Here is a 17,877-nt window from a genome sequence, read left to right as displayed (position 1 = left end):
TTATATATACCATTATACTGCATATTTATTGTTCATAGTATATTATAGGAGAGGAGATTTTTCACAAGCCATACTTAAGGGGAACCTCCAGCCGTCATATGTGTACAATAGCTGTGGTCGTAGGAGTCGCTATATTGACCAGGCCCATCACTCTCGAGGGCCCCGGTGACCCCTGGAATCACTCGTCCTGTAATGTTGTCCGTAATACCCGCAGCTAGCGGCACAGACAGCAAGGGTGGGTTTGCTGCAAAACTATCAAAAAAGGGCTGATCCAACTTACAGAAATGTGCTGGGGGGTTGGTCACGTAACCCTGCACCTAACGAATGGCTGCTTGAAAAGAAGCTTCCACGAAGGTGAGGGTCGAGGGGGAAGGATGAAAGTCAGAGGGTGAGAGGGTAAGGGAGGCAGGCAAGGAGGGACGGAGAGAATGAAATAGATAAGTAAGTTAGAGGAGGAGAGGGTATGTATACATGCATGTATGTAATAGTGAATGTGTGTGTCATAGCAAACAGCCTGCTTACTACTATCTCAAGCCGAGCCCCTGCAAGATGGAAAAGCTCTTGCCAGATCTGCAAGCAAGTTTCTAAATTCCTATTTTGTATAATTATGCATGTTTTCCTATACATGTACCAAATTTGTATTTTGGGAGGCTTTCTTTTGTGATCTCCTGGCCTCCCACAACCATAACACTACACCCTTTTTAACTTCAAACTTTGTCTTGTAGCTTTTTTGCATCATAGCAGCCTGCTTACTACCATCTAAAGTCAAGCTCTGTGTGTGACATCATCAGTGTGTATGTGTGTGCATCTATTAACATGTGGGGGTGACTGCAATGGGCCAGCTTGGCTTTGTCTGTCCCCTGGGCTTAAAGGCTCTAGCCCTCCCATGACACTGTCTGGCTGATCCTCTGCGAGAAGTGACATCACATCCACTTCCTGCATGCTGGGTCTGTCTGCACAAACCATGGAGGAAGACAGACGCACCAACCCTGCAGGTAAGTAGTTTGGGCAGGGCCACAGGTAGGCTGGGGGCAAAGATGGCACTTGTGGGACCCAGAACAATTTTCAAACGGGGACCCTGTGGTTTCTAGTTACGCCCCTGGTGTGGTCACTAAACTGTCAGGGTGTCCCCCTTGCAAATGCATTGGAGGATGCTGCAGAATGTCTCCATATGAATCTGTCCCTGTTGCCTGTCCCTAGCTATTTTCCTAGAAGGCATTCTCTGCCGATGATATACTTACAGGCGGTCAGCTATTGTACTGGCTCAGCAAAAGCCGAGCACTCAGAGTACTTTAATGTGCATTCTTCTTTAGTGGAGTAGTCAAGGACAAGTAGTAACAAGAGATAAGTATGAAGAAAACACTCCAATGCGGATTAACCAAGGATCACTGATCTGTAAGAAAGTGTAAGTAGCCCTGGCTTTAAAACGGTAATAACGTTAGCAAGTCTTCTACCACTTCTAAATATTGTCATGTGTGAAGTGTATTATCCGGAAATATAATAATTATAAATCTGAATACGGATAACTAGACCAATCAGATGAGTGTCTGAGCAGTGTTTGTTATGAGCACCTTCACAAACACACTCTCTGATTGGTCCACTTTATTATTACTCCTTTGAACTGATAGTGGGGTAGATGGTATTAGGAAGATACCCTTACTAATTTATATAACACTTTTAAAACACCATTTAAGATCTCAGAATAATTGATATTTGAAGAACAAAGCTTAAAGTATATCTAAAACACCAACACATAATGGATATACATATTTATTTTATAATCTTAAAAAAAAAATAATTTGAAAAGATATGGCTTGGCTGCAAATTAACAATGTGAAGACAAATTATACTATAAATAATGCCTCTGCTAAAGTCTTACATACAAGTTTGTTGAAAGGACAGAAAATATATCCTTTATTTCCATTGCACATCTAGAACTTCCTTTAACCACATACATTTCAGTTTGCTCCTATTGAAAAACATTAAACGGCACACTCTGTATAAGGTACTCATTTTACAAGTGTTGTACAGTTACGTTAAGTAGAAAAATGTAGTACCATTAATGCACAATACACGTTTGGAACAAAAACATCCCTCATATCTTCAAAAAGCAAAACAGACAGTGTACAGGGATGCAGATTCCTGGGTACCACTAGGTAGTAAGCCATTAAAGTGCTAAACCTACACACTTTCCTCCTCTTTAACCAGAGTCTACAAAAGACAGGAGGACGTATGGCAAACCTGAAAGAGTAAGGATAAGGTTGGTTCATCTTTAAGGGAGCAATAAGAACTTGAAAATACTGCATGACACTAGAATGGTACAGGAAAGCTTAGTGCCTTTTACATCAAGCTCTCTGTCCAACATAGGGGGCTAAGGCCAACATGTTAATGAAAGGCATTACATATCATCTGCAGGGTTTAATGGGTCACTAGTACAATTAAGATTTGTGACACTTGCAGTTGAATCTTAAGAATGCCAATAAAAATGCCATGCATCAGCTTCATAAAAAATACAGAGATCCAGTCGCTATGCCAAACAGGTGTTACTCCACCAGGAAGGGCTGTGCTGACCCTGCATGATGCGTAGTTATACAGGGGAGATTATAAAGCCAGCCCGCGGATTTAACCAATGCATTTATTCGCAGAAGCTCGGTAGCGGTGGCCCTTCATAACGTATAATGAAGTTGTTAAACCGAAGCTTTAACGGATTTGCACATTTTGTAAATAAGACTCAACGTGTTCTCATACAGGAGACGACATGGGTGCTTATGTAGCCGTGTCACAGCCTTGATCAGATACTGAATACAGTCACGTGTTAAACAAAACAATATATCGCTATATGTATTACAATGGTAGTGAGTAAAGAGAGCTTTCATTAAAACCATGGAAGATGCAACAAAAATATTGACCTTATAAAATACACAGTATAAAAAAGCATTTAACAGATATATAAGCTAGATTTCAAAAAAAGTCACAAAGGGAAAAAGTAGAGATTTATAAATACCAGATTTGCTACTATTTACATCTCCGATGTTCTGTAAAACAAATACATAGTGCAGATAGTACAAAGGAGGAAAAAAACATGTCACATTCCACATATTAATAGAAATGGACATTACTGTATATATATATATATATATATATATATAGAAACAAAATGTTTTTTATGATGTCATTCTATGCAAAGTGGCTGATGTCATACACCATATGAGAAGAAGTGTTGGCCATTCACATTTTGGTTTCGTATAACAGTCTGGTAAGGAGGCACTGTGTGCTGATGGGAATACAAAGTATGAAAGCATTCACTTATTTGTAGACTGGATAATAATGCACTCCAAGAACGGATTCAGCCTGTTGAAAAACGCCACATGCTAGATGACTTGAAAAAGAGGAGAGGAGGAGACCCTGCAACATTGCCATCCCACTAGGTCTGCCTTCCAACCCATGAATGGTAGTACTGACAGTATATTAAACCCTCTTATTGCTGCTCTGAGCTAAGAATTCCTAATTTAAGGAGTTGGAGCAGATGCTATACATTTATTTTTACTACACCACATGTGACTGTAAATACGGATTGTTTTTGCGCTTCCTAGAGCATCATGTTTTTAATAATTATAAAATGAAAAAAAAAAAAAGTTATTTACTGCATATAAACAGATGCTCCGTTATGACTTGATTGTGCTGGGCCGAATTGGCACTTAAATACAAAATAACCTGGCTTTTCTAAATGTCAACACAAAACACATTCAACGTCTACATACTGTAAGACAATTTTTTACATCAGTCCAGTTTTCACCAAAACCTAAAATTAATTAAAAACGTGGAAACACATTTAACTGTTACACAAAAAGGAAAAACACGTGCTTTGGTGCTTACAAAAGAAAAAAAACAAAAACATGCAACCGCATTAAATGTATGGCTCATAGTGGATAAATGACACATGTTCTCTCACACTTTGAATTGCTCAGTGAAACCCTGAGGAAACCCAATTTAAGGCAGCAAACAGCAGCCTCCCTCGGACGCAGCGTAGTTAGACTTCATGTCAGTTAGTCTTGTTCCACTAGAGTCAATATTGGTCTCGTCTGCCAAGAATACAAAAGCCAAACTTTAGGATAAGGATTCGGATGAATATGCTAGTTTAGACGCAGTTCCCCCTGACAGTGAATCACTTGCTGGTTCCAAGCCTCCATTTTCATGACCATCAATATGTTGCTTTTGGTCAAACACTGGAAAAAAAAATAAAGTTTAATATTAAACTCTTGATATAAAAATATAAATTGTGTTGTTCTGATATATAAGAGATCCAGCTCTAAAGTATCAGGACCATAAAAAATGTGGTTCCCAATTAAACTAAAGGGTGTAAAATACAAGACTTAACTCAAGATGGGGTATATAGAAATAACAGGTTTCCGACAATTTAGAAATTCAGTCAAGGGAAGGTTAGGTGTAAAATGTCATAAGGTATTGTACAATGGCAAGAAAAAAGTGAATCATTTGGAATTACCAGCATTTAAGCATATATATATTTATATATATATGATATCTTCATCTAAGCTGCAATAATGAACAAGTGCAATCGGTTTTAACTAATAACACATCATTCAAGCATTCCATAAAGTGCGTTCCATAAAGACATGAAATATTCTCATAGTTTGTGTGTTATGAACTTAAACATAGTGTCTTAGTTGTGACTTGGATGTAGATCAGATCACATTTAATGAACAATTAATGCAGAAAATTAGGTAATTCCAAAAGGGTTCACATTTTCTTGCCACTGTAATACCACTACATGAGTTTAATCTCTGCGATTCATCTTTACACATCTAATGTTTGAGGATCAGGATATTAATTAAAACATGATCTAAAGTGCCCCCTAGGACTGGAAGTTGTGAACCACAGTTGGTAGACTATTAGAAGACCATACCTGGCAATGGTTTGACATCACCACTTCCATCCTTACTAGCTCCAGGGCTACGGCCTCCTTCCTCCAATTCATCAAGGTACAAGCGATAACGATGGCCACTTTCATCTTCATATTCTACATTTTCATCGTCTGAATCTATCTCCGGAGCAACATACACAACCTCAAACTCAATTTCTCCCCTCTGCAAAGCAAAAAAAAATACTTTTAAAACTCAGTATACCAATGTATTAAAAAAAACAGGTAAGAAAAGTTTTACATTCACACACTTAGAGAAAAGCCCGCTAAATGTCTTCTGAAAATACAGACTATGGTAGTAGTATCTAGTATATGTTAATATGGTGTGAACAGAAGCATTGTTTTGTTATTTCGATCTTCTTTTCATCTTATGACTGTGGCTTCTGCCATTGTTGGTAAATTTTGAGGTTTAGCTACACCCCCTTAGTTACAAGCTTCACACTTTTTATTTTATAACAGAAGGACTAGTGCTTGTCTAGTCCTTCCACCAAAGAACTTCTGGGGGATGCAAACAACCTTTGCGTGGGCCTGCATGGTATATTTGGATAAAATACAGTAGTATAAATAAAAAAGAAACAGCACACAATGCACTTAAGTGAAGTCTATCCAGCTTTATTGCGGGGCTGAATAATCCTTGAACCAATTGCATAAATAAGTTCCGAAAGTTTTCCTTTTTCGCTGAAATATTCATTACTAAAAAGAACCGTTATTAAAAACTGCATGGCACCAAATGATTGAGCTCACTATAAGTCCGTAAACCTGTCCAAACTGGTTTACTCTGTCAGGGCCAGATGTTCGGAGTAATCCCAGGAGAAGCTTACGCATGACCTACTGCTGTCACAAAATGAAGCCTTATTACGTATTATGAATAGTGCACCAGCACAGTCTGGAGCGCTAATACAAAAAAGGAGTGCGCAAATAAGTACATTAAAATTAACAATATACAAATTGGACAAAACTACAGCTATAAAAGGAGAAAGAGGCCCTGATCTTACGAGCTTATCTATTACTAAAATGGTTTCCCCAATAAACTTGCACGCTATTTTACCAGTGGTAAAAAACACAAAGCAAAAAGGCAACAGTCACAACAAATAAATACACCATGGGACTCCCCTCTTAACAAAACAACTAAAAAAAAAAAAAATACCTTCCCACCAGTCACATAAACAATGCTATGGTCCTAAAATTGGTTGGGATAGTTCGATTATTGGTGTTTTTGAGCAGGAACATCGTGGCTTATTTTCAATTCTTTATAAATCCCATTTGAAATATCAGTTGAGGAAATGTGAGATTCTACAAAGGCATCTTGCCTGAAACTGTAACATGCAATTAACTGATTAATTCTAACATTCCTCAGCACTTTAAGTCCAGTAGGATGACTCAAACACAGTATCAGAACTTTTAATGGAACAATAAGCCTTTACCTGAAAAGTCCTGATCTGTTTTCCATGATGCTTAATGTTCTATTTAGCTTTAAAGTGAAAAAGCGTTATTGTATAATGCAACACAAACTTATTTCATGCCACGTGAACAAGTAGATTGCCTCTTGTGTTTAAAGAGTTTAGTAAGGCATGCATCTCACCTGCTGAGACAGAATTGTAACAGCTTCTTTGTGCTTGGCATCTCTTAAGTTGATTCCATTGACTGCTAAGATGGCATCCCCAACATGCAACCCTCCACAACGGTCAGCTGGTTGGGCTGGATGGATTTCTGAGATTAGAATAGGAACTCCATGCTCTTTCCCACCCTGTTAAAATAAAATGAGGGTAGACAGTTGTATGTAAACATTTTTTTGTAAAAAAGGTGATTAACACACTAACATTAAGGAACTTTAGTACTATAAAAAGGAGACACAGGCTTTAAAATATTCAAATGTTTGCTTTGTTTTTTTTATGAAAGAGATCTCAATGTTAAGGATCCGTAAAACCAAAGGGCAAATTCACCCACTCAACAACCTATTGAGAAAAAAAAAAAAAAGTACAGTGCTACCCTAATAAGTTTGTCTCCTCTGAAATTGTAATGTCAAAAATAGAAGCTTGACAAAGACTCAGAAACCGCAAATATAAACATATCCTGCATTCAGGCCTTGCTGTGCATTCCTAATGTACTACTGGTGGTCCACCACTGATGGGCCTGCCCGAAAAAGCCCTTAGAACCTAATGATACCCAGTTAACTTATTAGCTGTATGAAGCCTTCCTTTGAAAGAAGTTAAAGGTTTACATTAATAAAATGACACAGATTCTACTTGCCGTGATTGATATGCCAAGTCCTTCATGGTCTTCTTTAACCAGAATTACTTTTCTGATTGGACCCACTCCTTGGCTTTTCTTTAAACAGTCTGGGTCCTGCTGGTACAAATGAATATATTAATGTTCATGCATGCAATAAAATATTTCTGTATGCGGTATAGTTTTTGGTGTAAACTACACAAACATACACTCAGGCTCAGTCCATGGGTTATCAAAAAGGTCTTTACCTCCAAAGTCCACCAAAGTGTGCTCAGACCAAACAGGAACACCACCTTGTATATGCTTGAATTAATTTTTATATACAACTCACTTTTATAAACAACAGATGGAAGACAAAAAAACAGAGACCTATTTGCACAAAGATAAGGAAGTGAATGCTTGGAGCGTTTTGCACGACTGGAGTTGCCGACCTTTGTTTGTATATACTAGTTTTTGGTGTAGTAAGTCACACGTGCACCGGTCTCATGCTACTAAAACTACTTCAGGTGTGCAAATAAGACTAGGTTCAGCAAGCTGTTCAACACTATACTGTTACCTGATAAGGAAATATGCCATTTGTTACAGTATACAGAAGGAAGCTTACATGCCCTGGAGGAGTTGGCAAAGGACGCTTTAGGTCATTGCGTCCACGACAAGCTCTGATAACGGTCTTGTGGCGATGAAGGTGGATTTCAGCCTCAAGTTGGTTCCACAGTTTGTCATGGGCAGGTCCTTTCATATCCCGTCCAAGCAACTGAATCTGCTGCACCCTACACGTATGTAGGAGAAACAAATCATTTCCACCGGTCCACATCAACATCAAATCAATACTGTGACTAAGCATAACGTTTAAATTCAAAACTCTTCCCTGAGAGATTAAATGTTTTGTATACCTTTGATCTAAACTCGATTGTACATACAGTGCCAGTAATGGGTGTGCCACATAGACAACAGCTGACATAACTACACTGGAGATTTGTATTACAAGTTGGTGTAAACTGGCCGTATAATGGTCGCAACCCACAGACGCCATCAGGTAGATGCTGCTGGATCTTCATGGCTTCACCCACCTTCCAGCCAGTTCTTTATCCAAGTACTTTGCAGCGAGTCGAGCACCATACACCTCCGCCTGAAGGACTGCTATGTGTCGTCGGAGAGATTCGTTTTCCTTTCGTAGTAATTTCACTTCCGCCTCCAACTGTGCTTCCTTCACTTTTTCTTTTTTGTTGGCCTCAAGTTCTTTTTCCTGCCATCCAAAGAATATTATTAACATAATACATTAAGAGGCAAATAAAGTCTAAACTCCAACACTCCACATTTAAAAACAAACAAACAAAACACAACAGTCCCCACAGGAACAGAGAATCCCGATACTGGTAGATTCTGGTGCACAGCTTTCCAAACCATTTCCTTAGAACAACCAGAAAATAAGTCAGATGAACCATAATATAACTGGCCACCGATTTCAATCATATAAGTTAAAAGGGTTGCCAGCTAGCCAATATGTTATCAACAGTACCATAAAAAGTCAAGGTTTCCTTTTGTGGTGAAATACTTTCACGGGGCTATTACTGGACCAAAAGTACAGGAGAAGAATATGCATGTCAACAGATTCATGCTTCGTTAGCTCAATATCAAATAGTATTGAGATAAACAAGGGGAAAATAGAACTAATATATATTATATGGGTAGTAGAAGCATAATTAAAACGCTCATCTACAGAAAAGCCAGAAGGTTTGTTTTTCCCTCAGAAATCTCATGGTGCTGCCACAACCACAAGGGATTCTGGGTAGTTGCATGCAAATAAGGTCAACAATGATCACCTTTTGCCTCTATATCCACTTTATACATGGATCCCCTATATATACACATACACACAGTGCTATACTATTTTACACTTTCTAGCTAATCAAAGACAATTTCACACTATCCCTGAGAATGATAAGATATGCTTTGATAAATTCCATAGCAGTTGTATACATATGTGCATAAGTAATACTAAAATAACCCTAGAAATAGCTTTTGTATTTAATAAAGAGACAGCCATGACTGTACTCACCATAATTCCCAAGGAAGGGACAGACTTAAAGCAAGAAAGAAAAAAAAGACTCTAGATTAGAAAAGATTTTATTAGAGGGATAGAAACATATTAGAAGAGAATGGAAAAGGGAAGACTGAGTAAGTGTGAACATCATGGAGTTGGACCAATTTCCAGCCTATGCTGCTCACTTTAAATACTACTACATTTGAGTGAATGTTTCTCACAGAGGTGCATTTAAGAGCCTCATATTAAAAATGGATATTTGGCAAAAGACTTGGTTTTTCTCGTGGGCAGAGAGAATGGGAAAATCAAAATCTCAGGTCTAGAAAACTTATGTAACTTCCTTTTCTGTGTTGGCTTGTTAATAAAAGCTGATACTTTTTTTTGGTCCATCAGAACAAACAGCAGCAATAAAGCTTAAGGAATGAAGAGGATCAATCGCACTTCCCAATAATTAAGAAAATTGGATTGCCATCATTAAAAACAAACAAAAAACAATTGATCACTGTTGCGTTACTGATAGTGTGCGTCTGAAGAATAAGATGTAGTGTTTTCAGAAGGAAGTAACTTCTGGCACTGGTGACAAATTCAAAGAGAGATAGGCAGGCGTTGTCCGTATTTTAAAACATATTTATCAATTCACTCAGAAAAACTCACTAAACCCTGCAGACAAAATCCACATTGATTCGACTTTAAAATGATAACCAGTTAAGGTGCCCATATATCCTATCCAGCTTTAAAGCAATGTACAGATAAGATGGTCAACTTCCAGCCCAAACACGTTATTCACATCTAATGTGCTAAAATTATTATAATGAACATTAATACAGTAGCAAAAAGTGAGCATTCTGAAATATTCTATTGAGGACTTTAAAAATAAAAAAATATATATCACCAGGCGTAAAGTACCAATTGTGTAGATGGATTTTTTTTTTTAATGGAGCCTTACATTTTCAACAACAATTCTAACGAGTTTGAATATGAAACAGTATTCTTACAATTTTGTATCCAACAAAAAAAATTCTATTTGATACAGAAATTATTAGTAGGCATTGTGTACAATTATTAGTATTAATTATATGAAAGCTTTTAGTTATATACATGCACTTTCCCAGCAATCGAGATCTATCCAATAAACACTAGTACAGACAGCATGCTTTTTACAGAACACGTATTTTCTGCTCACCAGTTTGGCTTTAATGGCCCCGGAATCAACATTCTGGCCCGTCTTGGCATGTAGCTGAAGCTGTACAGCGTGAAGCTGCAGGAGCTGATCGTGAACCTCCTTTTCTAGCACAACCTTTTCTGCCTGAGTTTCAGTCAGCTCCGACTTCAGATCCACAAGCTGTGCCTGCAAGATAGAAGGGGAATAAAACATTCTTATTTGTGGCATTTCGTGCAATCTTTCAAGTCTTAGTTTTTATTAAACACTTTACATCTGAAGAACGCACCTCTTTAGGTGTGCTGGTCTATTTAATCTGCAACATAACACATTTATATCTAATGTGTTGTATTAGAAACATTTTCAGGGCTGCTGAAGGTCAAACCCTTTTAAGAAACGTTCATGAAGAATCAGAATGTGGAAGAAAACAGATTCCCCATTAGGACTACAAGTGTGCTGTGAGTTTTCAGGTTTTTCAGCTAGTGCTGTCTTTAAAAGAGAAACTATCATCATCATCATCATTTACCACAGGAGTTGGACTTCTCAATTCCTTTCCTTTTTGTACGAGAGAAACAATTATTTCCAATTCATACCTTGCAATGAGCTCTGCACAATATCTACCCTACCAACTCTGCACCTTCTAGAAGATCTCCTTGTCGGTAACCCTCCGTTTACCCGGAAGGATACCTCTGTGACCAGCCCAAACAATAAAGCAGATGAGCAGATAACGCACCTGTTACATAAATGGGATAAATGTCACTTCTATTTGTTGGCAACACCGCTAACTATCTTTGGTCATTGTAGAACACATTGGAAAATGTAACCAAAGCTTTTCATTTGGTTATAGCGACAGAATTATTTATTTTTTTTTTTACAAACTCTGGCACATCAGTTGAGGTTATTCACTAAAAGGGGATTTGCCATGGGCCAACACTAGTAGGTCTCTCTAGCCAACCCTTCTTGCTAGAGAGACCTACTAGTGTTGGTCCATAATTCGATTGACGAAGAGACGTTAAAGAAACCTTCCTGATTTCTCTATAAATGATATAGGGTTGACCAAAAGAAGGGTTGTTGTCTCTTCAGTGAGATGCTGACTCAACTCAACTCGCGTATTACCTGTCTCTTTAGCAAAATGAGTTTTATTTCTAGATCCGGTTAGGTCTCCAACCTAGAAGGTTCCTGTATTGCGGCTCGGATACTGGGTTAAGTAGTTGAACAGGATTATCCCCTAGGTGTGGTCAAGCAAAAGGTACTGTAAAACACGGTCACTTCTTCTGACAAACCTGTTCAACAGGTCTACAGCTTGGGTCGTTGCAATGAGGACACTGTACTAACACAAACAAAACACACGGCTCATGAGGAATGAGAGGGAGCAGGTCTCAAAAGGAGCTACCTAGGTGGAGGCCACCGGATATGTAAAAGGCAGATATATTTAGATATAGTTTTACTATTAATAGACCAGTGCCGCTTGATGATAAAATCATTTACCTTTGTATTATAAATATATAATTAACAAAATACAAGAAAATTACACTTTTTTAAAGAACTCTACTATAGTAGTTAAAAATGTCAGTTTCACATGTATATGCAGCATGAACCAAAGGGTAGCAGATGCCCACATGACATGATTTAAAATCTCTTACTAGGACTTGCAAGCATTTATCTTAAAAAGATCATTCTAGTCACGTGTTTTAATTGGTGCCCATTTATGACAACGACAGATCTTCATCTTATAGTACATTTGTAAACACGCTAACATGCAGACAATCACCCTGAAGTTCTTAAAAACCTCATGGGCCCACAGGCAACAGTTGTAATAGCTGCGCATGTTATTTAAACCACATGACTATATTCTCCATTCTAAACACTGTATTTGCCCTTAGGCTTAATCAACTGTGCCATAGATACAAGGTCGTTTTTTTCCAGATGATTTTCTCTTTGCTATTCAAGCAAATACGGTGTGAGCTAAACGATGCTGTATTGCCGAAAATTCTTTAAATAATAAAAACTGTAAAGGGACAGAAGTTGCCATACTTTTGTACAAAGCCAACGATGGCGGTTCTGTTCCAAGCCCTACACAGCCTCGCTTTTGTAAGAAGCCATACCAGTCAGTAGTAAAGCAGATCAAAGCTCACACGAAATAAGTCACGCAAACATAACCGTCAGTTACAAGCAGGAAGAATGAAATTTAATGGGCAGGTCGGGGGTATCTCATCATTTACATCCTTTCTAGATCACACGGATATTGATTTTGTTTTTCCTTTTAAAACAGAATTAACGTCTCCTGATGCACCACTTTTTCACAATGAAAGAAATACCTTGTGTATCGATTTGTCTTAGTCTGTCAAATCTAGTCGCTACTACATTCTCATGATAATGAATGAGAAAGAAGTCTTTTCGCTAGATCATGAACTCACACTAACCAGCGAGGAGCAAGAATAATACCCGGGGCTCATGAATGAATATTTTAGTTACCAGATCACCTCTAAGCACAGGATAAATAGGAGTAGAACGTTTCCAGTTCGATTCATACACCCTGACACACGAGTTTAAGAAATGCAGCAGAACAAACATATCTTTATAACCGAGTAACAACAGGTTCCAGTAAACCCTTCAAAGAGTTGAGGAAGAAATCAATCCCGGTCTCCCTTACATAGCAGATCCAGTATCTGTTGACTTATCGGCCCTGCCAAGAAAACAGAGCTATGGTAGATTCCAATGACTGCGCAGAATTTATAGAATGGGGGGGGGTCTCCAATCTGGTCCATGAAAGTTTTATTAGTCCTGATAATAGTTTGCAATCCAAAATTGCTGAGAGCAATATCTGTTTTAGAGAATTTTGGAAAATAAATGCTAAAACACAATTAACACACGAATTTGAGCAAATAGTGTGGGTGTTAAATCCAAACACAGCCTGATATGTGTGTAAAGAGCACCTGTCGCCTGAAGAAGGTAAAGTATGCAATGCGGGTTTAACTTCAAAAGGAAGGACACATCAGGTAAGCATGTATACTTCCGCAAGATATGACAATGCGATGATAGTATACCAACGGTCAACTGTTAATAATGGAATGTGCCCATCAGTAAAATTACTTTCATCTATTCTCTTTCATACATCACACCTATCAAGCCCCACCCACTCTACAACATTCCATTTAAGCCATGCCCGCTCAGGGCAACAAAGGGAGGCATAGGAGGTCACAGCAAGACTAATGCCAGGAAGAAGGTGAACTTGTCAAAAGTGGGAACTGCAACGCTGTGCGGGTAGGAACCAATCAGAGTGCATCAAGCACAGTCTGATTGGTCCATTCTTTATGTCCAGCGTGACTGGCGTTTCCCACGGTGACAACTCACTTTGCATATAACTGCAAACTCACTAATAATGCACTGCTTGCACACTTAAAGAATTATTCAATACATATGTAAGAAAAGCATGGTTATCTGTAAATAAATCTATTGGTCACTCATTGGAGAGCATTATTTACAGTAATATTGGATAAATAATCTTATATAAACACGTCTAACGCAGATGGGAGTAGAATTCACATTGGAGTATTACAAATATTTTGGCTGCTTCTACGGAGTTGGCTCACCTGAGAAGTCTGCTACAATGGGAGATCATGTGGCACAGTTGCCAAGGTGACATGACCTTTACTGCATGTGTGGGCAGCATACTAAAGTACGAATGCATGTAAGCATTTTGGGGGAAATAACATGCAGTGGAGTGTATATATAAAATTAACTCCACGGTGCAATATATATATATATATATATATATATATATATATATATATATACATACATACATACACACACAGACAGACTCAGCTTCTGCACACACCTTAGTAAACTAGTCACGGCTACTCCTATTACACTCAGCCAAAGCCTGGAGTATCAGAGCTGTCCGGATGTCACAGAACGGAATCCCTTTCCCCACAGTACTCCCACCCCGAGCCTCACCTCCAGCTTGTGGTTGATCTGGCTGACAGTCTGCGCCTTGTGACACAACTGTGCAAAGCACGAACTCAAGCTGGTCATCTTCTGCCGACCCTCGTAAGTGATGTCGGCCTGGTCGGGATCGATCTCGCCCAGTAGCAGGTCCACGTCCACAAACGCCTTGTCAAACTCCTTCTCCAGCACCTCTAGCCAACGGAACATGGACATGCCGGGAACCTGGCCGGAACTCGAGGCCGCCTGGCCAGCCGAACACGGAACGGCCGACATGACGGTGCAACCGATAGCAGGACACGGTAAAACCAGGGAGAACCGTCACTCACACCCCACGTATCCGTGACCCGCCCACTGATTGGTGGAGCGCAACGACCGGAGGCATCATCTGATTGGTTCGTCAAAGTACTGCGACGTATGGCATGGAACGCTATGAAGCTCCATGAATGGCAGCGAGAATAACATGTGACCAAGAGCGAGCTCTTGATTGGCGTAGGAAATCAAGGAGGTGATTTGTTGTCGCCGGTGTAAGTTGAGTATCGGCTGTTGGTTGTTTTACTAGCTCTTTTATTCGCATCCGTGTCCTGTAATAACAGCCTTTCCTCTAGCCGCGGAAACCCAACATACCGCTTTCTTCTTCCGCTGAAGACTTAACCGTCCAAGCCACAAAATCGGCAATTGAATGCTTTCGTCTGCCACAACTGACAAGCCAGTCGAATGCAAATGATCGCCGATTGATTCTTGAGGGAAACGTTGTGGTCACTATAGCGATGGGTCGCACCCTGGGTGACACAATCACATACCAGCAGCCAGCTTTACACCGTTGGAAAATACTGCTCCTCTTGCTCCACTCACCTCTTCACCCCGCTCGTTGACCCCCTGCACTTCACTCCCAAGTCCATACTCAACCTGTCACAAAACCGTTTTCAATGTGTCAAACCGTATTTGATCCAAAATAAAGAAGCAGAGGCTGGGCACTCAAATATTTTTCACAATTGATACCTTCACTTTCATATTTATTCAGACTTTTAATATAATGACATTTATTTATATATACACATTGATCTTTGCACTGTCACTTTATATATAGATTGGTCAGTTTGCACTGTCACTTTAAATTGTTATGTAGGATCGAGTCCGACCCCTTAATTACTTGTTTTGCATAAATATTTGAGCGTGTGCACTTATGTTTCTAAGAAAAACCTGTGCTCGTGCACCACTACCGAGTGCTGTATTCTAACCTTTCTTTCTGTGTTAACCATATTTGATGTGAATTGCTTGCAAATGCATTTGTACTCTATGACCTGAGTTCTGAGCTGTGTCATGGTACTTACTAATGTATGTAAATAGTATCTTCTGCTGAAAATGTTTTACTTCTGACATTGGAATGTTTAAGTTCAATAAATCATATACAAACAACAAGAGATCAGAGTACGCCCAGCAAATAGTATTAAAAGAGTGAGTTTAAAGGCAGGGCAGTTCCACTTATTCAGCAATATAGCCATAAAAAATAGACAGGACTTGCCACAAATGGGGTACTTTGATGTAGTCGCGGGTATTTAGTGTCATATAGTGTGATGGAATCCTCAATATTTATGCCTCATATAGGTGTTTTTAATAATATTTGCGGGGTGTGAGCTGATCTCTTTATGTGTACGTATTGGTCATCTCATCAGCATTCCCGAATCTGAATATGTATGCTTTTCAGGGTATGCTTTCCTTTATTTATTTTCACACACATACACGCACATATATACACACACTCACTGGACACTTTATTAGGTACACTCGCCTTTGCCTTCAGAACCGCCTTCATTCTTTGTGGCATACTTTCTACAAGGTGCTGGAAATATTTTCAATGCCGCTTTGGCCAGAGAACCAGTCTGTGCCCTTTGTGCTTACCAAAAGTCACATTTGTCCTGTGTCCTTAACACACGAAAAAAAAGACTTTTCCCTGAAGGACCACACTTACTTCGGGACCCGGAGTGGCTCCGTTCCTGTAGCCAGCTCAGACTAAGAGAAAGGTGGCAGCCACAGCCAGGGCTCCTTTGATCGATCCTTGGTTCCTTCTACATAACGCTACATCCAAACCCTAATAAAAAAAGTGGATCTGCTATCCATTTACTAGAAAGCTGATCCATTTTCACTAAGACAGAAGTGCCACCTTGTGGTTGTTGTGCGGTTTAAAATTAGTATATTAAATTTTCTGTTCAATTGCTGAATTAGATATTTTTAGGGGAAAAAACATTATTTTGAAACACTTTAGGTCCCTGCAGAAACAATCATTGCTTGTGCTTTATACAATTTATGAGGAGAATATATGAACATCTGATTAAATACAGAGTAAGTGGAAACATTATTGTTCCCCATTAGTGTCCATTGATGATTGTAGACATTGTTTAGTAATATAAAAGAAAGCCCTCTCGCTGTCCTTGAAAATAAAATAATATGTAGTGTGTGTGTATTGGTACTGCAGTCATGAAAAGGGCAAACACACAAACATATGGTTAAAATATGTAGTTAGCATTTTAGCTATCTTTAACCATCATTTTTTCTCATGGCTACTGTACCATGTACACTAATAATGTGGGTATTTCCCTTGTCATTAGGTGGCTAATTATATTAGAAAAAATAATTATATAGACCATGTGTATCATGTTTTGTAATAAATGTTTACAACATGAAAAAATAATGAAAAAGTAAACAAAATGTTTTAATAAAACTATCAAAGGACACATTATAAAAAAATATAAAATCATGATAAAATACATGAGTTAGTGCTATCAGATAAAAATATGATATATTTCAGTGAAGTCAACATTCCTGACTCAAGCTCCTCTACTCCCAGTGAGTCTTACACCCAGTACCACTGGTAGGGAAACAGGACTACATTTTGATTGTACTCATTTCTTCTGCAAGGAGGTATCCACAGAGGGGCTGCGGTTCTGAAAATGGGTTGTGAATCCTGATAAAAAAAAGAAAATATAACATGTAAGAGAAGTAAAAAGGGAACACAAGAATGACATGTACAAAGTATGATGTTTTTACATTTTCTTAATGGGGTATCTGGTAATAATTTACCATTAAATGATTAGAATGTATACTGAAAAATAAGTAATTTATATTATTATTATTATCTTTTATTTATATAGCGCCAACAGTTTACGCAGCGCTTAATACAATACATATATTCAAGGGGTATGACAAGACTTGACAGACTAAGACAAACCGATACATTAGGTGGAAATCATTGAACTACAGAATCTTTTTATTAATTCTGTTCATTGGAAAACAAAAGCAACTGAATGTAAGAGTAGTAGGCATTCATTATTGTCCAATCTAATTAAGCATTGAATAATACATCTATGCTATAAGCCACTGAATATTTATTACCTTTTCCTGGATTTTCATTTCTGGCTCCAAACTGATATCTAAGGTGCTTTCCTCTAAAGGAGAATCTGCCCTACTGTGAGCTTCATCAGAGCTTCCCTCGACCCCACTGTCAGTGTCCTCATCCATGGGAACAGGTGAAGGTGTAGCGGAGGAGGTTAGAGAGCA

The 17,877-nt window shown here is 38.6% G+C and overlaps 1 protein-coding gene across 2 annotated transcripts; it reads right to left on the bottom strand.

The window, feature by feature from the left end:
- Positions 1 to 3,546: 3,546 nt before the first annotated feature.
- GOPC (golgi associated PDZ and coiled-coil motif containing) lies at positions 3,547 to 14,692 on the bottom strand. 2 transcript variants are annotated; one of them, XM_053460135.1, is made up of 9 exons: positions 14,332 to 14,692; positions 10,396 to 10,560; positions 9,228 to 9,251; positions 8,239 to 8,414; positions 7,773 to 7,938; positions 7,190 to 7,285; positions 6,522 to 6,686; positions 4,925 to 5,105; positions 3,547 to 4,226 (listed from the first exon to the last, which is right to left on the bottom strand). In XM_053460135.1, exons 1-9 carry the CDS (start codon positions 14,593 to 14,595, stop codon positions 4,108 to 4,110), a joined length of 1,356 nt encoding a protein of 451 aa, XP_053316110.1. In that variant the 5' UTR covers positions 14,596 to 14,692; the 3' UTR covers positions 3,547 to 4,107. The 2 variants fall into 2 exon arrangements, with proteins under 2 accessions (XP_053316110.1, XP_053316111.1); XM_053460136.1 differs by lacking the exon at positions 9,228 to 9,251 and having other exon boundaries at positions 14,332 to 14,691.
- Positions 14,693 to 17,877: the final 3,185 nt, after the last annotated feature.

The sequence above is a fragment of the Spea bombifrons genome, chromosome 3 (assembly GCF_027358695.1).
Source record: "Spea bombifrons isolate aSpeBom1 chromosome 3, aSpeBom1.2.pri, whole genome shotgun sequence".
NCBI classification, from domain to species: Eukaryota; Metazoa; Chordata; class Amphibia; order Anura; family Pelobatidae; genus Spea; species Spea bombifrons.
The sequence above is the reverse complement of the archived record's forward strand: the minus strand, read 5'-3'. Positions and strand labels throughout refer to the sequence as shown.

Bases quoted from the DNA above. Each gene is read 5' to 3' on its own strand.
- GOPC (XM_053460135.1), bottom strand. From the start codon at position 14,595: ATGTCGGCCGTTCCGTGTTCGGCTGGCCAGGCGGCCTCGAGTTCCGGC. The intron at 9,252-10,395 runs GTGAGCAGAAAA...TCTTGCTTTAAG, and splicing joins GGGCCATTAAAGCCAAACTG to TCTGTCCCTTCCTTGGGAAT. The intron at 4,227-4,924 runs GTATGGTCTTCT...TTTTTTTTCCAG, and splicing joins TGATGTCAAACCATTGCCAG to TGTTTGACCAAAAGCAACAT.